The 26,672-nt window shown below is 36.9% G+C and overlaps 1 protein-coding gene and 1 long non-coding RNA gene across 2 annotated transcripts in view; one reads left to right on the top strand and one right to left on the bottom strand.

The window, feature by feature from the left end:
- The window catches only part of NHLRC2 (NHL repeat containing 2), a 34,873-nt gene extending 8,347 nt beyond the window's left edge, over positions 1–26,526 (bottom strand). Inside the window, exons 1-10 of the mRNA XM_086751882.1 lie at positions 25,717–26,526; positions 23,435–23,587; positions 17,781–18,236; positions 15,289–15,410; positions 13,408–13,537; positions 5,049–5,148; positions 4,340–4,571; positions 3,766–3,888; positions 2,505–2,714; positions 1,178–1,403 (exon numbers count right to left, since the gene is read on the bottom strand). Coding sequence (XP_086608008.1) covers positions 1,178–1,403; positions 2,505–2,714; positions 3,766–3,888; positions 4,340–4,571; positions 5,049–5,148; positions 13,408–13,537; positions 15,289–15,410; positions 17,781–18,236; positions 23,435–23,587; positions 25,717–25,984 — 2,020 coding nt within the window. The 5' untranslated portion in view covers positions 25,985–26,526. The remainder of the gene's footprint in view (positions 1–1,177; positions 1,404–2,504; positions 2,715–3,765; positions 3,889–4,339; positions 4,572–5,048; positions 5,149–13,407; positions 13,538–15,288; positions 15,411–17,780; positions 18,237–23,434; positions 23,588–25,716) is intronic.
- LOC147600121 (uncharacterized) lies at positions 148–5,104 on the top strand. Its single transcript, XR_015259034.1, has 3 exons — positions 148–230; positions 4,367–4,501; positions 5,041–5,104. It is a non-coding gene; the product is annotated as an uncharacterized LOC147600121 (long non-coding RNA).
- Positions 26,527–26,672: the final 146 nt, after the last annotated feature.

Genomic DNA, 26,672 nt, shown 5'->3' with positions numbered 1-26,672 from the left:
AAAAGAAGAATAAGTTTTATCATTAGGATATTTAACATCATGTCTGAAACCTACAGAAAACACTGATTTTACCGAGAGGACAACATGAACTTTCTTTCCACATGCAACACTAGAGGAAATTTCCTTCCTGATTCTTCCAGTCATGGGAAAAAAAAAAAAGTAATTTACAAATGTCTCTGTAGCATTCATTTAAAGTTGGAGAGATCCACAGCTTTGCTTCAGAACTATAGGTGTATGTACAGTAAACCTTATTTAAATGCAATGGATCTGCAATTTGTCCTATATGCTCTTAAGAGGATATTAAAACATATTCTGAAATACGTAAGCAAAATTCCTTAAATTAACGGGCTGCTACACATTTGTATCAGAGGTCTCATACTGCAGGTAAGATATTTGCCATAAATGCATAAAACTGCAGGTAAATTATGGCATTTCCAAACGGAAGTGTTGGCTTTACAAGTGGGTTGCTGCAATTTAGCAATGTTCAAGCTGTTACAAGAGAACCTGAGTTTCACATTTATTTAAACATTTAAGAGTATGTGAACTGAAAAATGAACTGCACAATAAATGCACCTAGCTAATTGTACTGTACTCTATATTTCACCGTGAGACGGATGAAGTGCTCTTTTTGGCATTTTTCGGAAAATACCTAAAAGTTGGTCCTGAAATTTATGAGCCTGACATGACTTGTTGAGTTTAGGCTGCTTACATTCTCCAATTTTACTAACCCTTGAAACTATCACATATTTCTTTACTTCAACAATATTTGGGGATTCTGTAGGCCAAAAAGTGTGCTGACTCTCCTGGAAATAGTCTATTCGTACTCCAGAAGCACAAACTGGGATAAGAAACCCAATCATGAGGCATGTAAAGAAATTCCAGTGCCCGTACAGTATTTGTTAATTGCTTTTAAAAGCAATCAATTTAATTAAGCTACCATATGGACACTTTGAAAGCTTGCCAACAAAAGATGAGTCAAAAGCTGAGATGTTTACTTTCAGATCAGTTTAACTGCATCTGCAAGCAGAGATAACTATTAACAAGTATTTATCATTGCAAAAGCCAATATGACGTGTAAGTTCAGACAGAGAACAACTACTGAAAATTAGTAGAATTTTAAAATCTAGCAACATTTCTAAAAATAAATGTTTTCCAAAGGATGAGGGAGGCACTTCACCTTCTGCTGTGATAAACCAGGAACTGGGTGCTTCTTCAGTCAGTTTTGAATCTGGAGGAAGAGTCAACTTCAATAAAAACTGAATTGTCTGGCCAGGAGCTACACTTAGTGAAGGAAGTTGAACGTTTGGTGCAGATTTAGGCAGTTTTGGAAGGTTTGTTATTTTATCCTTTTGCACAGGCAGGTTATCTGGAACATCACATGCTTCTGGATTCAGGATAGGCAACTATCAGTAGAAATGAAACAAAAATTTTTGTTTACTGAAAGCAAATAGGCTTTCACATTACAATCAGTTTCAAAGCTGACATGAACTTGGAAAACTAACACATGATAATATGGCTGTTGTACTGACATTTTCTGATAGAGTGCAACAAAACTACAATGACAAACAAGGACAAAATTATTTTTTAAAACGAAAGAGATAAAACTCATTAATCCAAATAAAAACAATGTTTGCTACTAAAATCATAAAACCCATAACTACTTCAGAGTACTCACTACTTAGAGTATCCTTGAATTTAAAATTTTAACAGTTGCATCATATTTTTACTTCAAATAAAATTTACGGGTATTTTCTTCTAATCTGGTGGTAAACTGCATGGCTTCAGTAATAAAATCCAAAATTTTAACCATGCAGATTGCACAGTAAAGTAAAAGATAAATTCCTAGAAAAGCCACCAACATGTTACACAATATGAAAATTTAAACATACATTAAGATTGTGTACTATTAAATGCAAGAAACATACAGCTGGACCATTACGTCATATATATGTATATACACATGAAAACATTAAGATATAATGCCATTGTAAGATGGACAGGAGCATGAATTTGTTTTGCTTTCAGGTTTATAAGCAAATACAGCAGTGCTCAATTATAACAGTTGTTTTGATTTGACAACTTGGAAGCCTGCTATGTATTCCGCCTTAAGTTACTGAGCTCCCCAAATCATCTCTTACGGCTTAATTACAGGATTTGGTAATCTATTTCACCTTCCAGTGGTTACAAAGGGAGTTGGCAAGTGCTCATGAAACGCTTTTCATACTGAAAAACTGGGCCATATTTTTTAATAACTCATGTTTCCGTATTCTTTCCTAGAGAATAATGTCCTCCTGTTTTCATGCAATAGTTGCCTTTCCAAAGACTAAGGCTTTGAACAACTGTGCTAACAGGCAATGTTTATCATCACAAAGCATTCTGTGAATATAGCTACTGTACCCAAAAGGTTTATTAGCTATACGACTTTTATACCACTTGCCAAAGTCTGTAATAGCAATTTATATGAAGAAATACCACTATCAGTCTGTTTAATAAGTACTACTTGCCATGGAAATAATTTTTGTTTCCAAATCCAGCACTTTAATCTGATGATTGTTTGTGTCTGCGACATACATCAAGCGGCCATTTTCTTCAACACACAAACCTCCTGGTTCATTGAAAGTTGACTGTGTGAAGCTGGAACCAATAACATTGCTTGCTTCTCCTGTGCCTGCCAGGGTAGCACAGTTCTTCATCTTGGGATCTACAACCTTAATCTAAGATAAACAAAGGCACAGAAAAACCTCTCTGAAAAAAACTCATTACGATTTAGAAGTTCTGCAATACCTTACAGCCTGCATTTTCAGAAGCCAGCACTAACTCTGAGTACCTTACCTACCAAATGTGTGTCCTAGGAGGCAAGTTATCACACTTTACCAAATTATATCTCCCATCTTTCCCCCTCACCATTCCCTGCTGGACTTTTACTTCTTCCTTTGGTCTTCATTCAGTGTTCTCTTTCATAATTTCCAAAGCACCTACCCCTCTGGTATAAAAGTATGCTGAATGGCTTTTTTTTCTAATGTTTGTTGCCTTTCTGGAAACATTTGCAAAACAGTAAGAGCATAACCAAAACTGGCAGGCTAACTCCTTTGTAATTTTTTTTTTTCTAAAAACAGATGAGGTTGTTTTTTTTTTTTCATACAGTAACAGGAAAAAAGTTTATAATGTTTTATACAAGACCTAAAACAAAATTTCATTTGCCACATAAATTTCAATAAGCATTTAGTGTTATAAGCTTTTTTCAAATTAAACCAAATTACTTTTATTTTAATGCATTTAATCAATGGAGAACATAAGAACAATCACACAAAACAATCTCTAATCTCAGAGTTCCATGGAGGCAACCCACAATGCTTCTCAAAACTTGGGTGGCTTTCTTAAGAGAAAAGCAAGTCCTCTTGTTCTCCCAGTTTTATCAAATCTGCAGTATTTCTGACTAAGCACTTCTAGCTCTTTTGCTCTAGTTCAGCATCTTTGGGAAGATATAAGGAAAGGGTCTTTAGTCAGAACCGTAACTTGGCACTTTAAATTCACCTTTCCCAGGGGGGACCATCATATCAACAGAACAGCATGTGACAGCAAAACAATGGTAAAGAGAAGGACTCGTAAGGGAAGGAAGGAAAGAAAAAGAACACACAAAGGAATTCGTATCACTTGTTTCCTCAGCTTAACAAAACCAAGCACAATCCTTCTATGTTCCTAAAACAATCCTTCACAGCAGTAAAAATTGCAAAGCCTGTACATTACAAGCTACTGCATGCTTACCTTATGATTATAGGAATCTGCAACGTAGAGCAGTTTTCTTTTCTTGTCCCATGTTACTCCTAAGGGATGCTGCAGCTTTGCATTTATGCCTGCTCCATCCACATCACCAAAGGCAAACAAATTCTGTAAAAGTATTTTATTAAATTAATACATTTGATTATTCAATGTTGACATGCATTTAAATGACTGTAATTAAATGGAAATTCAATAACTAAAAAAAAGTCAAGACAACTTCAAAACAAGGATACTGAAAACTGGGAAGTGTGGATGCTAACCATGGAAATGGAAACTCTCACATTTAAGTTATCAATATGAATCCAGCTGGCTTTAATGACCTCAAAATGCTGAATCAAATCGGCTATTTTAAAAAAAGTGAAGTAATTTGTAATCTGAAGAGCAACAATCTGCACTACAACCTGAGTGTCACAACCGGCACACATTTGCATTCCAAGCAGTGAAGTTAAGAAATTGATGGCCACGGAAACTGATTTACCCTCTCACCCCAAAAGTGGTTCCTCCAGGTCAGGCTTGAGGAATATTAGTAGGGCAGTGTGGGGAAGTTTGAAGTGATTACCAATGGATCTCTCTCTCCTCCTACAAGGTGCTTCACTGCTCCGTCTTTCAGAGAGATGGTTCGCACAGTGCTGCTCTCACTATCTGCTACGAAAATGCAGTTCCATGGTTCCTCAGAAGCCAGAGAGAGACCTGAAGGCTGTGCAAAGCCTGCCTTATGTGGGTATGCATTATTTCTGTTCTCTTCATTTCCACTCCCAGCAAATCGAAGGCAGACTCCTTTCTTTAAATCACTAAAGGAAAACAGTATCCAAGTTCAAGAATGAGTTTGAAATACTTCAGACACTATGCATAAACAGAAGCTACAGGACAAGCACTCGTGAGCTATAAAACCAACTGTTCTGCAGCACAAGGAATTATTCAATGCCTTTGTGTTAACTTTTATTTCACCTTAGTTTATCGTTCATCACTAGATAATTCAGCAAATGCAATGAAAAGTAACTTTCAATTATATATAAATGTACCTTACCAAGTCATAGTTTTATAGTGAAGGTAGTATCATTCACTTCATTTAACAGATGTGGGGAAAAACAGGTAGACTTTAAAGGACGTATGCCTTTTAAGTCTGAACAGAAGCAGCAAGCTTCAAGCTAAGTAGAGCCTGAGAAAAATTATTTTCAGTGTAATTTGATTATCTCTCTCTTTGGGGTTTGAAAGCTGTTTATCAAGACAAACAGCAATTTCACATGTCTCTTATTACAGCTGCTTACCTTCCCTTTGGTAGTCTTCCACCTTCCAACATCAGTGCCCATACCTGATGAGTGCCTGCCATTGCTATCCATAAAACATCATCTTCCTGGGTCCCTGAAACTTTAAAAAATGGATGTATGAAAACAGATGAAGAAAATGTATCTTTGGGAATGTTTTATAAAATAAAGAAATCAATAAACCAACCCTGCTGTCCCCCTTACTCCAGCTCACCTTCTGCCATGCAGGTTAAAAAAAACCAAACACCACCAACCGAAATAGAAGGAGAGGGAGAATGTTCTTCATCTACTAAGAACTCCGTTATTCTTCTTCTGTACTCTTCCCAAGGATATAAAAAATGTGGTTTAATATCCCTACCTAGTAAAGGCAATACTTCAAATGGGATTTGCTCTTTGCAAAACTTTGAATTGGGTCCATGTTTCACCTGTTATTTTTTGATTCATATGGGCCAACAAACACATACATATCTTTGCTAAGCATTGGTTTTTGTGGGGTGGGCAGGGGTGGGTGGGGTTATTTTACTAAGCTAGTGACAAAGTTAGATACTAAAAAAACTACTGGCAATTGTATACAGGTTTTGAGAGAAGTAACAATGGCAGTACCTTTGTCACATCATGTACAGAGTACATAGTGTTTTTAAGATAAGGATAACTGATGCTTGGATATTATGTAGATTTACGCTCTGGAGTGCAACAACTGCTGTTTATTCAAAGATTAGATGTGATGTGGGCAGCTACCAATTTCCCCCTGCCCTAACCATCCAGTTTCCAAGTTGTACTCTCTCTGCTCATGTACATGCAGTATCACAAACGTGTAGTCTCAAAGTCTAACACTGCTATCCACCAATCCAAACCTATACAATTACACAAAGCTTACCCAGATAATACATCATAAATAAAATGATGCCAATGGAAAGAGAAAAACATGTATGTGCTCTATAGCTTTAAATATATCGCATTACAGTATAAGAAAGAATGCATGAAGACAAGCTGTAGAATACCATTAAAAAAATCCAAAAGAAAATTACTTATCTTAGCATTTTCTGAAAATCTTAAGGAACAGAAAGTTGGCATTTAAAAACTTCATTAAAACAGGGGCACTATTATCTTTCTAACACTGTACTTGTCTATACACATTGTATACAACTGTCCCATCTAGTCAGAGACAACATTAAAATCTTTTTCTGAATGAATGTATCAGGTATTGGAGTAACTATTAGCCAGTCAACAGAAAAGCATCTTAAAATTGCTCACAGAAATGTTTTATTCACACGAACTAACAAAACACTATGCATTTCTCATAGCTCTTTGTGCAAACAATTTAACAGGTACCTCCCCCCGGCCCCATTTTGGGGTTTCAAAATAAAAGCAGTTATATACAAAATGCTTGCAAGCATTTTAAACCTGAGAAGTTAGTCCAAATCGATCTTCCTAAAACAAAGTTACCACTATCCTGCTGTTGTTGTTCTAATCCTAAACCTTTCTTACGTTACACGCTGCAAGAGGGGAAAAAAGCTCTCTCCAGAATCAATTCCCTCAAACTGTGAGCCCTCTTCATAGTAGTACTGGTATGATTTTAATGCAGTTTATCTTCAGCCTTTTCTGTTTCTTGGATCAAGATACAAGTTTCCAAGACTGCGACTAAAAGAACTCTGCTGACTCCCTCCTGCACCTCCACATGGCTCCATGTTTTGACGCAAAGTAGAACTCCGAGAATAAAAGTTAAACTTCCAAAGCACCTAAAAGCTTCTAATTGTGCAGGAAGGCTTGCAAAATGAGTTGGAAAACACGTTTTATGAGTCACCAGAGACATTCTCAAAGTATTGTCAACGCTAAAACCACCCCAATGATAATTTTAAAAGCCCTACAGAATCACCTTTGATTAGAGCTTGTTTCTAGAAGATTTAAGCTGAGAAAATGGCCTATGAATTAATTACACTATTGCCTATACAGTCAGGACTTTATGTTTCTATGATGCATATCTTGCACTTTTCACATGCTACTATTCTGAGTACTCCAGAATGAACAATGCTAAAATCACTGGTCAATTAAGAAAGTGAGCTTTGTTAATTATTTAATATTCACTTCATTCACCAGTGAAATGAAGGAGTAAGACTAGAACTGAGCACTTGAGAAAAATCTATGCCATTCTTCATCTGTTCAATGCTCTCATTCCACCCACTGAAAACTCTCTTGAAAAACTGAAAAGGTTTCTTACTCTAATTCTGCACACTGAAAAGCTTATCAAATGAGACACAGGAAAAAAGTATCAATATTAATTCCAAATTTTACTGAATATGTAAGATCAACAGAGAGAAGATCCTTTCTCCAACCAGAGAACAGGAAAGACAGGAAAAATAAGTAAGAGCTCCATAATCATCATAAATTTTAATGTAACTTAAATATTTTCTACTGGATGGCAATTAGAACGAAGCTAAAGGATGCATGCATGGAAACAGCCCAAAGATATTGAATTGTGGAAAATATGTCAGAAATTTAATTTAAAAATTTATACAAAACCAGGAAAGTAAAAACAATGCCTATAGTTGCACAGCTAAGATATTCTGTCACACAATGGTCCTGGGACTATAGAGTTTAATGCTTTATATTCTGAAAAAAAAAAAAGACAGAAAACTTTCTTCTTTGAGGATAGAACAGTTTGAGGACATGTCACCATTGTCATCCCTGTACTGTTCTCGCAGGAGAAGGGGGCCAGGGAGAACCAGCATGTTAAAATTATGGCAATACCATCATTATCATAACTCCTTATCATTCTTGAATGGAAAGAATTTATTTTTAAAGAATTTATTATAAAACAACATAAAAGAACAAAGCAATTCTTTTACATTTATTCAATTAAACACCACATTCCAACCTATCTTGAGCTGTTTTAAAAATCCAGTGTAGTTTCTCCTTATTAGGGTATGTGCTTTCTTATCTTTAGTGCTGCCTGTATCAAAGTAAAGTATGGCTTCCAAATGGGATACACTTATGTTACAAAGATTCACTAATAATGAACCAGCACTCTGAGTGCACTGGTATTCCATATTATACAATGCTCCAGTTAATATACAATGATTCAGTTCCTAAATCTGCCTCTGCTATATATCTGAATTAAGAATTGACAGTCCCATTTGTACACATACAGAACTTTAAATAGTTCAGTAATACTGCTGACCGCCAACTGTCAGTCAATCTGAATGCACAGAAAAGACTATTTCATAGCAGTCAACAGCAATATTTGTTTGAAGAGATTTCATTCCCAGGACTACCCACACTTCCAGCTTCCCTGTATGGGGACTGCATACTTACTTCCAGTCTGGGAATTAAAAGCCTGGGAATCAAAGTTACATTTTGTGGCTGGCACCGCTGACATTTTCTAAATAGACCGACGACTGAAAATATTATTCTTGTCTACTAATTTTATCTTTAAAGAAAGAAATAACAAGGAACAGGAGAGAGTACACTCATCCTCTGCAAAAACACAAGACACAAAAAGGGCTATACAACACGCTCTCTGGTTACAGATAGAATCATAGAACAGTTTCAGTTGGAAGGCACCTTCAAAGGCCATCCAGTCCAACCCCCCTGCAAGGAGCAGGGACATCTCCAACCAGATCAGGTTGCTCAGAGCCCCGTCCAACCTGGCCTTGAATGTTTCCAGGGAAGGGGCATCCACCACCTCTCTGGGTAACCTGTGCCAGTGTTCTACCAACCTCATTGTAAAAAATTTTTTCCTAACGTCTAATCTGAATTTACCTCCCTCTATTTTAAAACCATTACCCCTTGTCCTGTCACAACAGGCCCTACTGAAGAGTTTCTCCCCATCTTTCCCGTAGGCCCCCTTTAGGTGCTGGAAGGCTGCTCTAAGATCTCCCTCGAGCCTTCTCTTCTCCAGGCTGAACAACCCCAACTCTCTCAGCCTGTCCTCATAGGAGAGGTGCTCCAGCCCTCTGATCTTCGTGGCCCTCCTCTGGACCCTCTCCAACTGGTCCATGTCCTTCTTATGTTGGGGGCTCCAGAGCTGGATGCAGTACTGCAGGTGGGGTCTCACAACAGACAGGTATGCTGATTATGTGCACATGTGAATGCAAGTCTCATCTTCACTTTAAAAAAAAAAAAAAATTCTAGTAAATTGGACTCCTCTATATCTTGACAAAATGGATGATGATGATGATTAATTTCTGCACTAAAAAGAAGCACTTGGATTAGCGGAGTTAGCCTCTTAACGGATGTCAAACTTAGTAACGTTTTGAAGTCTGCTAAAGAGATGGGAAGGCCTTTTGCATTCCAAGTAAATCTACATTGCTACATCACGCAGTCATATTACACATGCAATGTATGTTCAGAGTAATTAAAATTCTGAGTCGTCCAGAAAAATGATTACTAATTAATTCCTGATGATCACAAAAGTAGCTCTTTTATTTTCAGCTATTACCAAGGAAAATTGCTTTCACAGGATAGTGAAGGCTAGAGCCTCAATGCCAGAATGAGACCAGACTAGAAGGAAAAAGAGAAGGAGAAAGCATACTTTCAAGATACAGACAGTTCAGACATAAACAGTTCATATATGGTTGGACCTCACCCAGGAAGTGCTAATTGCTTATTGCTGAAGAAATTATTGCTTTTTTTTTTTTTTTTTTTTGTAAAATTAGGGAAGAATCACCATGAGCAAGTCACAAAAAAAGTGTTTCCTCTGGAATGCAGTGGTACTGAATAATCCTCTAACAGAAACATGAAGAGAAAAAAAAAGTCTTACATATTTCTGCCTTTTAAGGGCTATAAAAATTGTACCAGTATGATAAGGTACTGTACTTTCATTTAAATAGTATCTATGTAAAACCCAAACTGACGTAAAGATTTCCAACTAGTTTACTGAAAGCATGGTCAATACTGTACTTAGGAGTTTCTACAAATAGATTACAATCATGCAATTTAAGACAAGATTTTGGAATGTGAAACACACAGTTATGTCACCAAGCACAGGTCATTGTCCTGTTCCTTCCAGCAAGAATGCAGCTATCAAGAACATTTTGCGCTCAGATCAACTGTGCATTTAAGTATCACTTGCTTTCAACACCCAGTGAATAAAAATAGAAGGGGACAACAGAGAAAGCTAAAAAAGCACACAGTAATTTAATAATGTATTTTTAAGCTGCTGGCCCTCCCCTTGTATTTCCTGCACAATCTATGTCAATGCAAATTTCAGCACCAACTTCAACTAAGCCAGAATTTAATCCACGGAGTTCATTCAAGAATTTTAAAGAGGGAGAGTAAAACACAAGCTAAGCGGTCAGAATTACAGAAATAAAAGACATGACAAGGAAGAATACTGTCTGCCAGAATCCTAGCATGTGTTTTGTCTCCATTAACTTCCCCACCTTAAAAAGAGACATTTGTGCCAACTTTCTTTCAAACAGTATTTCACAATCACTTAACCTCTTTGCCTCAGATTTCAGCATCTGTATAAAATGGGGAAACAAAAGCCTATTATCTCATGGCAATACTAGGAGGATGCTTAAAAGGATGCTGCTTTCGGAGTATCTGTTCATCTGCACCCTCACAAACCTTTTTTTCCTCAATGTTTTTAATTTCATAAGAAACTATACATTAAAATTTTAAAAACACAAAGAATGAAGTCTTTTAATTGATCCATACATACTCTAAACTGTGTATAGGAGTAATCTCAAGAAATAGAAACAATACAGAAGAAAAATTTCTCTTACGAGGTAACCTTTACCTTTGAGATTTTGAAAAAAGTCAGCATAAGCTATTCAATACTATCTAGTGTAATACATAAACAGCTTAAACATTTAAACTTTTTTTTTCTCCCTTTCATGTTCTGCACAGTCCAGCTTTGGACATTAAAAGGAAACTCACAGAACTATCACCTGTTTGAAACCATAAAATCCATAAATCTATCTTCAGAAAAGAAAAAAATGCCTCCAATATACAGTTTATGCTACACAGATCTAAGGAAAATGGCAAAGTATGATGCTGTTTCCCATATGCCATGCCAGTTAAGACAAAAGTCAAACTTAATAATTTTGTAATAATGAACCTAAGTTGTTGAAGTGCACATGACCTCCTGCAGCTTGCACAGATACACGCATACCTAAAAAATGGGCACTGCTGTGTGGATGAGAATGGAAGTTATTTTTTAAAGTCTCATCAATTACTTCATCCACCCAAATGCGTAGAGAGACACTGGTATATCAGGTTTTAATATGCTGATAACTGGGTATCTACTTGTAGGACAGCACACAGAATCACCAACAGAAGGCTGGCTCTCTGCCCCGAACAGTGAAGATTTCCTACACAACTGTGCTTTTTTATGCATTTACTGAATAACAAACACATCCTATGATATACCGGATAGTAACACAAGTTCCTACCAGGCTCAAGCAACTTGCAGTTAACAATACAACTTTGACAAACTGCTGCAGTGTTGACAAACTATTTTGATGTCCGGCAACAAACTTGAGGAAGTGACTGCAGCTCATGCCAGTGCGTATACTGTAAGCCAAATGCATGGCAGACTGAGACAGTCCTGGTCCCTCATGCTCTGGGACAGACTCCTGCTAGCACCTACTCAATATAACCCTCTGTTTTGACCACTCTCTCTGGTTATATTTTTCTAAAGATTTTTATTATATAGGTACTACAGTGATTTAAATTACTCACATAAAAACATATTTTTATTAAAAAGAAACTGAAAGTAACTACCATTTTATATATTTGGCCTATTACCCTCTCAAAGAAGGAATTTAAATTGATTTAGTCCCTTCTTAACTGACAGGTTATATTGTACTTTGCAGAGATCTAAATAGACAACTGACTGATAGGTTCTAACTGAATATGAAAAAAACTATACTGAACGAAGTGCATTCAGAAGACCTTATTTTTATGTAAACACTTATAAAACATCAGCAGTGTTGAACAGTACAGATGACTAATCCTCTACAGGTGACTAATTCAGTGATCACTATGTTCACGTTGATAACAATCATATCAATTAACATTTAACAAGCAAAGCTCTCAAAAATAAAAAGTATCAACAGATATTCAACTACTGTCAGAAGCAGAACAAAGCATAATAAAAAATGAAAAGTAAAATTCTAGTATCTTTTGAATAATTCTGTTAACCAGCTTAAGTTTCTGAATCTGAAGCACTGTTGAGGAGTTAAGTCTCCTCAGCAATAATAGACTATTTTGCTGGTTCAAGATACCTTGAAAATTTAACCTACCATCTGGTCACACAACAGTCTGCTGCATAACAAAAGGCAAATCAGACTGAATAAAATTCAGAAAAACTTGTGCCTTCATTAATAGCATCTGATGAGATTCCCTTTCAGGTACTGCTTTCTCTTCCAAGCAGGACTCCATATGCTTAACACAGATTGCAAAGGTAATTGACAAAGCCTTTCAAAAAAAGGGCTCCTTTTTTTTTGGTTACTAGAAGTGTTAAATCTAAAAATTGATGCCAATTGCTTATTTAAGTAGTCAAGGCTGCTGGCGGTACGCTGTCTGTACTGACAATGTATTTATATTATACCATAAGACTTCTAAACAATCACCATTTGAAAATTAGCTTCATGTTCCCTTAAACTTAATATGAGTTTGTTTTCCTCCAACTTCTAAATTATATTAAAATGGAAACATGAGAAAACGGAGTATCAACTCAGAGTCAGTAACAGTAGAAAACACGGCAGTTACGTCATGTCAAGCTCAGGTATGAGTTAAGTGAATCGGGAAAGAAAGTTACTTAAATCTTCAGAAGCTGACTCTTGCATCTGATTATACAAAGATTCAATTTTTACCCCCTGATTCTTGCAAGGTTTTTTCTGAGGTATTCCTCTCCTATCTGATTGACTCTGTAAGGATCTTGAGTCTAATGATTTTATGTCACCTAAATAGGAATAAACAGAGGTGCCCAAATAAAATTCTTTTTTCTTCCTAAACTCAAATATTTACAAGTGGTCAGACATGTCTGTACAGTCAAGGAAAGGAACTTCTAGACAATACCCACTTCCTGTAAAATGCAGCTGCTTCTTAAAGTGATCCTGGCATAAAGCACTGGCCTAACAAAAGCAATCACAACTTCCTTCTTTATTTGGACCAAGTAACTGTACAACTTGCTACAAAAGAATTTTTCTTCATATCAGGTAACAGCTCACATTTTCTCAAGATCCAAAGCAGAACTGCAGTTATCAGTTCCAAATGAAAACACTGTTTTTCAGACTCAGTTGTAAAGTAAATCTTTACTTTTTATATCTCAGATTATTACCAAAACAGGAAAACATTTAGCAAACAGTCATGCATGTGTAAATATGAGATATTAAAAGCTCAAGTGATACAATACTTGAATTTCCGAAGACCACATCCCATGGAGAGCTGATAGGCTGTTCTTCTCCTTTTGCTCCACCTTCCTTATCAACACCTTGTATCCCAATGCCTGCTACAGTGGTCACCATCTCTAAATCCAGGTCAATCTACAAGAAGCAAAATTATACACACTGAATGTACAATATTAACTTGACGGAAGTTACAGATAGTTTGAACCAAATGTCAAAACCAGAGAGGTTTTGCTAACAAATAACAAATAAAACTTAACAAACTTCAGGTATTTATTTATGTAGGAAAATAATTAATTTTACCACAATACTTTCTGATGTGGAGAGGGAAGGGGGAAGCAGTGGGCAGCAGAAAAACTATGTGCCTGGAATTCTGTTCTACATGCAACAAAAATCAACACTGCTGTCAAGATGCGCTCAGCAGTTGTAGAAGAAAGCATCAAAATTTTCTAGATAAATACTCAGACGGACAATGGATGTGGATGTTTTATTTTAAACTACAGGAATATGATATTAAAATTCAGATACTGTAACAGTATCTCCCATCTTTATACAAAATAATCTGTACAAAGCAAATTATTTTTGCAGTTTATTTCATGCCCTGGAGCAAAAAAATGTTTTAATTTTATTTCATTTCTGTAACCTAAATCCCTTTATTTTTCTTTCCCCTTTTGCTTATTTTCTAAGTGACTTCCAACACCTCTCATGAATTTATTGTGATGATCATGTAAAAAGGGAGTCTTTCACGCATAGCATCTTCTAACTTTTATAGTAGTAAATGCATTCTTTTTGCAAGGCCCATAGCCTGCACAAACATTTGAAAGCATGCCCTGTAGCCATTGTATTACTTTAATTCTTGGATACCCTCATGGCACATTTAGATGAAACGGAACAGCTAATTGTCATGAAAAATGCTGAAGCAGTAAGATCTAGATCTTCAGATGTTTCTGTACTGGTCTTCCCTACCTGCAACACTTAATTTCCTGTGACCACCAGGCTACAGTGATGAATTATTATTAACATGAGGAAGCTGGAGCAATCCAGTAATTTTTAGTAACAATATTTCTTTACCAACAGAGAGCCTTGGTCCTTTCCAGAATAAAACCTGGTAGCCAATTACAGTGAATATAGGGCAGGGAGTTTGTGGACTAGTGCTTTGAAATGAAAGACAGAATGAACTTACTTAACAGTATAAAGGCACCTTAACGGTACAAAGGAACCCCAAATTGACTAAGGATGTACCTCCTCTGATCATGAATCACACGTTAGTGAGGATCTGAGCACAAGACCTTCTGAGATGCACAAAATAGTTTTAATAATAAGGTAATACTCATATTGCTTCAACAGACTTAATTCCTGATTATTCTAAATTTGACCCAACCAAATGTACAATCCAATGACAATATATATAAAGAGTAAGACTCCTACGTGCTGAAACTTTGCAAGTGTTTAAGAAAAAAAAATACACATTAAAGCACTTACCTGTACTTTAGAGACACAAACAGTTAACAAAAGTTTAGATATTCACTGAACCATAGCAGTACAATAACTTCAGATAAGAATCTGATACTACTGGAAGTGAAACAAAAACAATTTTTGCTTCCAGTACTAAGATGTTTCTCATAACAGGAAAGTAAGAGTCACTAGGAAAAAAAAAACAGTTATGCTAGACTGAGTAGCGCATATCATCTTCACTTGAAAGGAAGCACAACAGCATATGTAGCCCTTTAAAAAACAAACTGCACAAAGCATTTATTTATAAGATATTGGACCAAATTTCCTTCCTGATGTTCAGCGTATCTGGAGAATAATTAATTTGGTGTAAATTTTCACCTAAGTAGAACAAAGTGTAAGAGATGAAATTTTGAATTTCCTTATGGAAAATTTACCTTTCTAATGAGGTGATTTTCTGTATCAGCTACATAAATAACATTATTTTTTATAGCGATCCCTTGTGGTGAGTTGAAAGCTGCCTCTGAAAATCTTCCATCTCTCCTTCCACTCTTTGGACCTATAAACGAAACAAAGCAACTCGACGGTAATTTTAGAAAAAAAACTTGGAAAAATAAAGCACATACATTTAACTTGTAAGAGAATTACATATTCTAAGAGACCTTTCACAGTACCTTGTACATTTTAATTTAATACTTTGTGTAGTCTCGTTTTAGTCACTGTGCTATTTAATTACAATAGCCCAATGCTATTAAGTTTTGAACTCATTCTCCAGAAGCTCTCTGCTTCTTTAAGCTCATCTTATCTTCTAAAGAGAATTCTTAACAGGGGTCTAAATTGCTCCTATTCCCTTGCATTAAAGGACAATTGCAACAATGGAAAACAGAAACAAAATACTACACCTTTTTTTTTTATTCTCAACTACATCAAAGCAAGCCAGCAGGAAAAGCTTTAAATTCCAAAGCTCAATTCCATTTCAATGGTTTAGATTTTGGTGTAATCACAAACGAAACTAATATCTGATTAGCAGCATTTTCTCATGAATAATAATAATTAGGAAAAAGATGACACGGAACTGATTACATAAAAGGAACAGTAAGATTGATGGAGTGACAGTCTTCTGCACAGAACAATCAAGAAATAGAAAGGAACATGACCTGAGTACAACAGCTTGAAGGTAAGCATCGTATTTCAGAGGGAGTAACATTTAAAGTGCATTAGCAGTATGTGTCAGCAGAAGACATTTAGATATGTTATGTACGCCTCATGATTTCTGATGCAAATATAGTAATTACAGCCTTTATGCATGCCCACATTTATTATTGTATTATCAACTTCGTTACATTATTTTCTGCCAACTGAACCATTTAACCGACTCACTGAAACACAGAAACTTTTACAACCAACTGACAATTGTCAGAAGACAATTTAGACCTTAACAGACATGAAGTACTGAGGTGCTGGTGTGTCAGATTCCAGTAGTTCTCCTCGGTAAGGGTCAGGGTGCACATCCCCAGGGAAGGGAATAGCACAGTGCCACAGGAAGGAGGGGCACCAGTTCAGAGGTTAGGACACTTCCCTCTGAATTGCTGTTTAATGACTATCCCAGAACACTAAAGGGGTCCATGTCGGTAAAGACTTCATCTCACATATCAAGCAGTAACCAAATCCTCTGACTTTTGTCATAAGAAATCTTGTTTGTACTTCCCATAAGAGGAGGGTATTAAGACTAATGCCTTTATCAGGTTAACTTGGATAACTAGTCTGTCTGTCCAATGCACTGTTACTTCAAATAGCAAGAGATTTTCTTCCTTTCTTTAAACAGCAGTACCACTGGTATTTTTATGAGGCTTGCAGAATCCTGCCATGGGACAGGCAGGATTAGTCAACGCCAGACCAAGTAACATAGGGCATATCAGCACACAGGCCCTGATTCTGAGACAAAAATGAACCGTTGCTTTCAATCATTTGGGAATTCAGCCACTTCCTAAATCTGTTTGTTAGACTTGGTCATAGATGGACTGTCCTAACAGCTATGTACTTGGTACATTAAGATGTAACTTTGACCGCTGCAACAGATTAAAAAAAAAACCCAAGTCTGCACATTTCATATATGAAAGAGTAAAGCATACAAAGAGTCTGCAAGTTCAACTACATTTTCTTGATTTGCATTGTAAAGCAGACAGTAATTTTACAAAAATAGTTAGAGATTAGTTTTTTAAAGCTGAAATGTTACTAATATAAACTTTATAACAAATGTAACTAAATTTAAAATCTTAACTTTTACTATTTTCATAACTTGTTTATATGTTACACCTCAATTTTGGTGATAACACAGGCCTTTTCATATATACTAAGGCAATTTCATTTTCAGGTTCCTATGTACTAGTGCAACACCACTGTTCTTAATAATTCTCCCCTCCTCCAAAAAACAGAAGGTGATCCTATACAGGAATGCTCTTGATTTAAAAAACAACAACAAACAAAAACCTCCCCTTACAACATCACCACTACAATTCAACATTCATTTCTTCTACTAGAAAGGGAGGCATATTGCCTCTTCTTTCCCCTATCTGGCTGCTGTATGTGAAACATAAATCTGAAGCTATTTGCAACTCTTTCAGAAGAATACAAAATGTATTTTTTGTAATTCATATTGGACATCACAAAAATACCAAACTTAGTCAAGGGAATAAAGAAAAAAAATTAGACATCTCGAACAGCTGTATTAACAGAGTCTCTCATTGATGGTACTACGCTGTACCCCCCCATATCTAGTATCTAGTAAAAGCGGTATTAGTAGAAAAAAATTTCTGTCAGTGCTTATAAACTGCTAGGTCCTCTAAGAAAAGGATCAGCGTAGTAGGCCCAGTGAACATACTGTACTTCTAAATTAAATTTACTGCAATAAGCTTATATATACCCTTACCTCCAATAGTGTGTAGAATTTGTCCATTTTTTCGAGTAACCAAAATCCTATGATGTCCAGTGTCTGCTATTACCAGCCTTTCTCCTGAATCATCTACGGTCACTTTTCCAGGAAACAGCAGGGGAGAAGGTGGGAGCGAGTCTCTGTATAGCTTTATTCCAATGCTGTTATCTTTGATTTGTCCTTTCTCCTTGTAGAATTTCAGTGTTATAGAAGTAAATAAAAACAACTTCTCTCTATGTCCCTCTCCAACAAGCGAAAATAGCATATTTCCACGAGGTCCAAGAATGACCAAAGTTGGCCAGCAGGACACTTCTAGTTCATGCCACAGTGTTGCATCTGCATCATTTACTACAGGGTGGACAATATTATACCTTAGAACGGCACTTTTAATGTTATCCAGAACTTTTTCATTTGGGAATTTCGCTGAATGGACACCAACAATGATAAGACCATCTGAAAGGAAAAAATAAAGTCATGCATTGAAACATATTTTTATTTGAATTATAAAAAGGAAAAATTAAAGCAGTTATCTCACAATGTGATCAATTGCTTTCCAGAATGGAAGAGAATTTGAAGAAATAAAAAGCAATTACACCTCAGTAGGAATATAGATAGCTATGTAAAAAAAATACCGAAACTCTGAAATCATATTTCAGTAAAATTATTGAACTTTAGGACCATTACTTCTCCAGTTGGCTGACGTTTAATATGTCACAAATTGCTCTTAGATCCTGAACCTCTACGTATTAAAGTAGAAAATACATTCAAAATAATTACAGTAAGCTGTAGCAGTTCAACAGATAGCTTTGTACCTCAAGAACACCATTAGCCATAAGTATAATCTTGCTACAGTCAAAGTAACTTGTCAATTCTAACTCAAGTCAGGACTATAACAACAGTAACCTTGCAGTTGTAGAAAGCTGAGGTACAATAATTTAAAACTAGAACTGTTAATCTAATGGGAATCATTAGACATTAACCGTACTACTTATCCAAAAACCACTGATGTTTCTGGATAGTGCAAGCATTTTGTAATCACAAATAAAAACTGGGATCTTTCTACTTCTTTGTCCAAGTAAAAGTTTTACATTTTCATGTGATCTTTTGATTTTGAGGAGAGGATTGAAATTAAATGGGAAAGGAAAATATCCTTAAAGTTTACACCCAGTTGAGTTACTTTTACTGTAGTATTAGAAATTATTTTGACAACAACAAAAAAAAAAGTACTTTTTTTTTTTTTTCCTAGTCAGGTCTATAAAAACATCTATCATTTATAAACTCTTTTATCTGTGGCATTTCCTTCCTTCCTCCAGTCACCAATGTCTACAGGTGGATTCCTTGTACTGCTGTACTTTTTCAGTAACACAAGTAATACCAAAAAACAAAGAAGACCTGGAGTCTGTACAGGGTAGCATGGAGCATCTTTCTCCTTCTCAAAGAAAATAATTTTATTTATTTAGCATTCTAGTATTTTAAACTTTAATCCACAAGAAGCATACTTTTTTTTTTCTGCAATAACTTACCTACGTTATACATGTTACCGCATTTAGCATCAACTGTTATGTGTTACACAACAATTCATTCTAAACTGGAAATTTACATATCAATCATTAGTATTATTTGGAATTTACTACCTAATTCATTAAAGGGCTTCACTATATTTGTAAAACTTCAAGCACATATGTAAAAATAAAATGCTTTTGTAAAACAGTCCTCCAAAAGCCCTGCAGTTAGAGGCAGTGGAGTTTGCCATTGTAAGAATGGTGAAACCAGTCCTCTGATCAGAGGGAGCCTGAACTAGGGCCCAAAAAGTAACAACCGTAAACAATTGCATCCAAGGACACAGCTTGGAATGGAATGTAATATTTACTTTTATGCTTTTCTCCTACCTTTATGATAGAGGTGAAACCTGGCCAGCTAAACATCTTTATTCTACGTTCACCTTTGGTTTTTTGGTGAAAATGTTAAGAAAGGCAAATACTTCAGGTCTTAAATAGTTGTATTATTTGAGCTCAGACTAGTTTGTTTCCTTACAAAAAAAAAAAAAAAACAACCCACATTTAATCTCAGGTTGTCTTTTTATTCAGTTACAGGGAAATGGAAAACAATTTTTCTCTTTTAGCCCTTCTCCTCAACCATAAAATGGTGTTAATGGAGAAGAACATCATCTTCAATGTGACAACAGCACAGAGTAAAGTGCTGCACAATGAAAGACTTACTTGAATGTAACAATTTCACAGACACAGAATTAAAAAAATCGCTGTAACTGATACAGTCTTTATCAATCCTATAGACGCAGCATGTTGCACTATTAGACAGCTGAAGTTGTAGCATCATTAACTACTGAACTCCAAACAGCAGGGTGAACATTTTGAGTGGAACAGGATCAGCAGCAGCATTTGTATTTGTCCCTCAAAAATATAATTAAAGGTAGAAAGACAATTTTACACTGAGCACCTGAACAGCACAAATAAGTTATAACATCCTCTCATGAAGAAAACCTGTGGAAACTGACGGCTGCTAGACTGAGATACAAGAATACACACACCATTTAAAACACTTCATTTGAAGGATTATAAGACAGCACAACACTGGACTTACGCCAAGCTATTTCTGAATATAAAAAAGCACTCCCTCTTATAGAAGTCATTTTTGGACTGCTGATAATGTGAACTGAATATGCACCGGGGTTTAAAATAACTTTCTGAATGCCACTTGAAAAACAGAAATAGCACCGCTGAAGATAGCAGTGAGAACATATCAGATAAAGATGCTAGGTGACATTTAATCCTATGGAAAGCAGTCTTCATTTTGAAACAGATCTCCTGAAGTTTCAGACAACAGAACTATGTGCATATATATAGTGATACATATATAATGGATTAGGACTACGACTACCCTAAAACTACAGCTTCTCATACTTCATACTTCTCATGTCGGATGATCACACCGCTGAAGTTTCAACATAATCCACATAAGCGTGCATTTGAACTACATTAAAAATATATATCCGAGTATCAAAAATGTATTTATATGATGTACAATCAACAAAAAGACATTGCTGTAAATTATATCAATACTGAGGTTTGTTCTTAGTTACAGAGAAAAATATAAACAACACTCATTCAAATATTCAAACAATAGATTAGAGATCCAAATGCATTATGAGACAGATGCTTTGTCAGAGTAAGATGTTTTCATTATGACTAACGTCTGCTAGGTCAGCACCCTCTGCCATTTCTATAGCAGGGAAAACACATACATGAAATGTAAATGCTATGTTTATAAATCTAAAGTTCAGCAAAGCTGCAGTTCCAATACATATTTAATCTCACTTGCTGTTGCCAAAATAAATTGTCACTCATCTTTTGCACCAAAATAAATTTTTGCAATAACAAGCTGATAGATTTCAGAACAAACTCAACCAAAAGTGAACCTGTCCCCCATCCCCTGAAGGGAAAAATGACTTCCATTAACTAAAGAAAAGAGCAGATTAAAATAGAATGAAACTCCAATACCAAGATACCTGCATTAATATATCTAGACATTCTTGAAGTATTTTTTGGTCCATCTGATATGCTTTCTACTTCAGTTTTATTCTTCCAACTTTTATCTTTCTTGCTTCTCAAGTCAACAACCCTCCCCTCCTCTTTCTCCTACTGATCAGCAAATCATGTTTGCCTCCGGTGAAGATGCACACTGACATAAAACCATCTGCTGAAAGTATTTTTCTATGGCTTAAAAAACCACAGCCCTTACTGTCTTGATATAGTTATACATCTCACTATAATGCCAAAATTTATGCACTTAGCGGAGCAAAGAAAGATTAAATAATCCTGAAAAGGCTGACAATCAAAACATGGAAACAGCAGAAAACAACCAAAAGGGAAATATATAGTGAAAAAAATGAACGTATTTTTCTTTTTATTTGAACCGTCAAGCACCTTAATCTCTTCCTGAATCCAACTGCTATCCTCTGTTTCCTAATGGATTAAATACAAGATTAATGTTCCACACACCTGCTCTTTTACCTTCACTTTCATCCCAAGTCTCTTTTTTTTTCTCACTCCAGTTCCTGTAGGAACAGGATAGCTCAAATCCAAAAAGAACCTATTAGGATAGCTCAAATTAAAAAAGAATTTATTACCTATCAGCCAAGTAGCTTCCTCAAGTAATAACTCCTATGACAGGAAGTGTAATACAAATCAAACAAAAAAAGTGTCTCCAAGTGGACCTCGAGTTCAGTTCAGAGTGCTGCAGCCTCTTCTATACCAGTACAGAGATGTTCAAAGACTTTGAAGAGAAATCTTGTGGGGAGAGGTTGTTAAAATGAATATTTTGTTATCAATGGATTTAATAACTTGGTCTTAAAAAACAGATTAAGGATGTGACAGCTATATTAATACAATAAGACTACACTACAAAATGTTTATAATTTAAAGATATTATTCATTACATAATCAATGTAATCTTCTGAAATCGCATTCTAGACCTTCTTCCCATGCCTGATATCCACAGCAGTCCATTTATTGTTTGCCAATCACCTTCCAATTAAAACTGCCTCCCTCACAAAAAAATGTCACGACAGTTTTTCCTCATTAAAGTTCCTCATATCTGAAACACTACACTAGATCTTAAATTTCGCCAAAGCAAGCAGCTAAGCTTTCCAAGGCAGAAAAATTAGCTCGAGTCTTCTGTAAAGTGCTACATAAACCTACAATATATAAGTGAACTACTTGAGGAACTTGAAAGCTCAAAGATATTGTAATTTCTTCTTGTAGGGAAAGGAGGGAACACATGAAAATAAATCCTGCCAAAATTAAAAACAACCGGAAACACCAATGAATACTCAGAGACTTAAACATTGTAAGATGTCATTTACTACATATAAATATTATATTTAATACAATATTTTTAGGGTTGAAAGTAATACTGTTCTTCACCTCACTGTTCAGTCCACTAAAACAGCCATGATAAGTGAGTAGCTGATACATTCTGTGCAAGACCATTGCTCTTCTCTGACAAGTCACCGTGATGACAAAAGACTGCATTCTAAATAGTAATTGCCCTGCATTTTTATTCACTCATAGAGAGAGACAGATTTCATCTCAGATGTTAATTTAAAGACCTTCATTTCTTCTCCAGAATACAGGACTACTAGTGGTATATAACATGATGCCAATACTAAAATAATTCTAAACCAAGCTTACATATTTTGTTATTTCAGTTAGAACAAAAAACACAAGTAATCTTAACTATATCAATTCTACCACCTTTACTATATTCGTCTCAGGGTTTGTTCCTAAGTCAGCTGTCGAGGGTTACACAGTTATATTAAGTTTGAGTCTGTACATTACATCTTTACGTAGCTTTTTGCAAATAGCCTTATTTATGAGGGTATCAGATTTGGGCTTTAAGCACATATCCTGTTTCTTTAATTATACAGACACAACAGATACCTTACTTAACCACATTTAAAAATGTGATGGGACTATACACAGTCACCTTTTTTAAGCTACTTAAAAGATTAGAAGACATTTTTAGGCACCCCTGAAATTTTGCCAGTTGTTTAGTAATCAGCAACAAAGTGACTCAGCTACTCCGCCTGCAACACTGCCAAGAAATTCTATTCCAAGCCAAAGCACTTTTACCTTTATCAGAGTACTGGTGCTCTAACGCGTGGAGATCAGGCAGCAGGTGCAAGCAATTGATGCAGCAGTAAGTAAAGAAATCCAGCACCACAACTTTTCCAGAAAGGTCTTTGTGAAGAGAAATAGGACCTTCAGTGTTTAACCACTGCAGATCTAGAATTCAAAGAACGGAAATAGCCAGTTAGGGGAAGAGTAAGGAATGTCAGATACACTATTTTGCACAACACCACACAATATTCCTTGTAGGTTTAACTAAAAAAAAAGTTCAACATCACTTTCTACGCAGGTAGAAAAGCAAACCAAAAGTCTTCTAGTTATCCAACTCATCTTTACATTCCACAATTCTCCATAGTTAGTAAATCAAAAGAAATATTATTAACAAGATTTAATGTAATTTTGACATTGTGGTTTATATATTTAAATATGCATCTTTTAATTGAAAGAACATACAAGCCTCAGAACAATTTTCATACATTTTAAAACGTGATCTACGTTATTCAACCCCTAACAATGTCATATGGGTAAAAACTATTTATTTAAAACTCACATAAATGCTAGTAAACAAAAAAAAAAACCCGCTAAACTTAAGATTTTTCCAACAGTTTTCTAAATAACTAATTTTAGACATGACTGAAATATTTTTGTGTTTATACTTTTGATCTTGATTTTCAAAGTTAGAAATGACAGGTGTAAATTAATGCTGTTACACGGGAAGAAATAGAACCCTTTCAGACATAGCCAGCAGTACTCCTGGTCATTTATTTTAACCACTTGATATGAAACATTAAAGCATTGTTTTCTCACTGGTAACTGATATTCCTCTGAGCCTATAAGAAACTGGTATCAAGCTAAGAAATAAATATCCTAGAATTGGTCTGCTGTTATTATCACTCAACATTTCTGAAAAAAACAGGAGGAAATTAGACAGATGTGATACAATGTAAAGTCAAACTAAATTTCTGAAGGACTATTTTTAAAAAATGTACACTGACTAATCTAAAAATCCTCAAAACTTCCACCTGGACAGTTTCAGCAACCTAAGTTCTTACTGCCCCAGGAAAAGTTATTGCTGCTGAAGCCAGTAGGAGGCTTGTTTCCTGTTTGCTAAGAGGAGGATTGGTCTCTAAACCCATATATTTCTAAACACAAATGGATGCACACACATTCAGATTTGGTGACAATAATGAGAATAACTTATCAAGATTATGCATTATTTCTGCATAAGGGCAATGCCTTACTGTTTATTTTTTTTAAATAAAAGAGTAACTTACTTGTTTTATGGCATTGCTCCCCTTTCCACTAGAACTAAAATACCTTTCATTAAAAAACAGTGGAAATTAAAAACATTGGCTATCTATCTGAGCTCTTTTTAGAGCAGAAAATAAGCTTGGACAGAACACAGAAAGTTAAACAATAATAACAACAAAAGTGAAAATTCAATCCAGGGGCCCACATCTAGACAAAAGAGCATTCACTTTGCTCCACTAGTTACAAGCCAGAATTCACCCCCTTGATACACATGTGATTTTAACCCTGGAGTTTACCTCCTGAGGTCTCTGTCTTGCAGTCAGATGCGAGCTCCCACAGTTGCAGAGTGCCTCACTAAGGTGACAAAGACCCTGAGCAGGACTTTCAGGGTTCTTGCAAGAACATAATTTTTGATTTCACACTTAGTACAAGAAGAGGTAGAGAAATGTGTGAAACGTGTGAAAGGGAAACGGGCACACCACTGAAGCAGGCTGACATCTCCAGCACAGTCTGTATTATCAGGGACTTCAAATTCGACAAGGACAGGTAAGTCATGGGGAGAGAGAGCTGGCAAGCATCCTAAGCGGCTGTAGAGAAACCAAGGGAGCTCAGGAGGAAGCTGAGTCAGTAAGGTTCTCACTATGACCAGAGAAGAGATATCGATACACTGTACAGAAGGGAAAGGCTTTATTTAAAAAAAAAAAAAAAAAAAAAAAAAAAAGTAAATTAATGAAGCTAGTAGAGATTTAGAGGAGAAGCTTTAAGGCACAGGGTTTTGCAACCAGAAGCAGGGCGAGCATTTATAAAGAGGTTCCTTTTTCTTGTCCGTTGCTCCTGGTGCTTTCAGGAGTGCCATTTCCTGGAACCAGATGTACCTTTTAACAAGTAGCTAACGGGGCCATCATTACCCGACCCTCGCAGGCAGCGGGAGACACCTATAGGGGGAGAGACCCGGCAGCCGCCCGCCCGGCGGGCCCGGGCCGCCGAACCGCGCTCCGCCGCGGGGCCTGTCCCGCTCGGGCCCCGCCACCCACCTCCGCCGAGCTCGGGCACCGTTAGGTCCCGCTCCCGACTGTCCATCTTCTTCAGGTACTGGTAGACCAAGTTCTCCTTCTCCTGGGAAGTATCGGCGTCGAGCAGGGCATACTCCAGCTGGGTCTGGGCGGGCAGGAGCCCCGCCAGGCCCCCCGCCGCCATGACGCCTCCGGGTCGGGCCGCTGTTCGCCGGCCTGGCGCTTCATCGCCGCACATTCGGCACCAAGGTGGGGCAGGAAAACTGCAATTTAAGAAAGCCCAACCCATAACCGAAGCACAAATACGCAATAACTCATCTGTCTTAAAGGGAAACCTTCTCGTTCATTTCGTATTTTTGCACAGCTTTGCTATTCGCAGAAGCATATTCGCGAAGCGGATCCCCAGTGGTGATTCCGGCTCAGCAGATTCAACACAGCCTGCTTTTTCTGCCCGGTTACTTTTTTTATTTATAAGCGGAAGAAATGTGAAAATCGGGCAGTAGCGGACAAATCCCAAACAAGGCACCAATAATTTAAATGGAGGGGGATTTTTTTTTTTTTTTTTGGAGGGGGAAATGCTGTCAGAGAAGCAGAAAGTTGAGCGGCAGCCGCGGTGACGAACCTGCGGAAGCGAACGCGTTGCCGCCGCCGGCGAGCGGCTGAGGAGAGGCGCGCGCGCGCTCGAGGAGACGCCCGCCCGCCCGGCCGCGACCCTCGGTAGCGGCGGGAGAAGGCGGGGAGGCGGCCGGGGAGCAACCGCCCCTCCCGGCAGCGCCGCGCCGGTGTCGGCCTTCGCCCTGCGGTGACTCCCGGCCGGCAGCGATCCCGTGGCTGAAGTCTTGGTCGTTTGCTTTTTAAAGTTTTCCCGCTTCGGGGCAGCGGGGCTGGCTGGGCTTCACCTTGCGAGGCCGGGTTGGGAGCTTACCGGAGGGATCGCGGGAGGGGGGGGGGGTCGGAAATGGCTCACCCTGCCAGTC

Source organism: Chlamydotis macqueenii, chromosome 7, assembly GCF_036417535.1.
Source record: "Chlamydotis macqueenii isolate bChlMac1 chromosome 7, bChlMac1.mat, whole genome shotgun sequence".
In the NCBI taxonomy this organism is placed as follows: Eukaryota; Metazoa; Chordata; class Aves; order Otidiformes; family Otididae; genus Chlamydotis; species Chlamydotis macqueenii.
The sequence above is the reverse complement of the archived record's forward strand: the minus strand, read 5'-3'. Positions and strand labels throughout refer to the sequence as shown.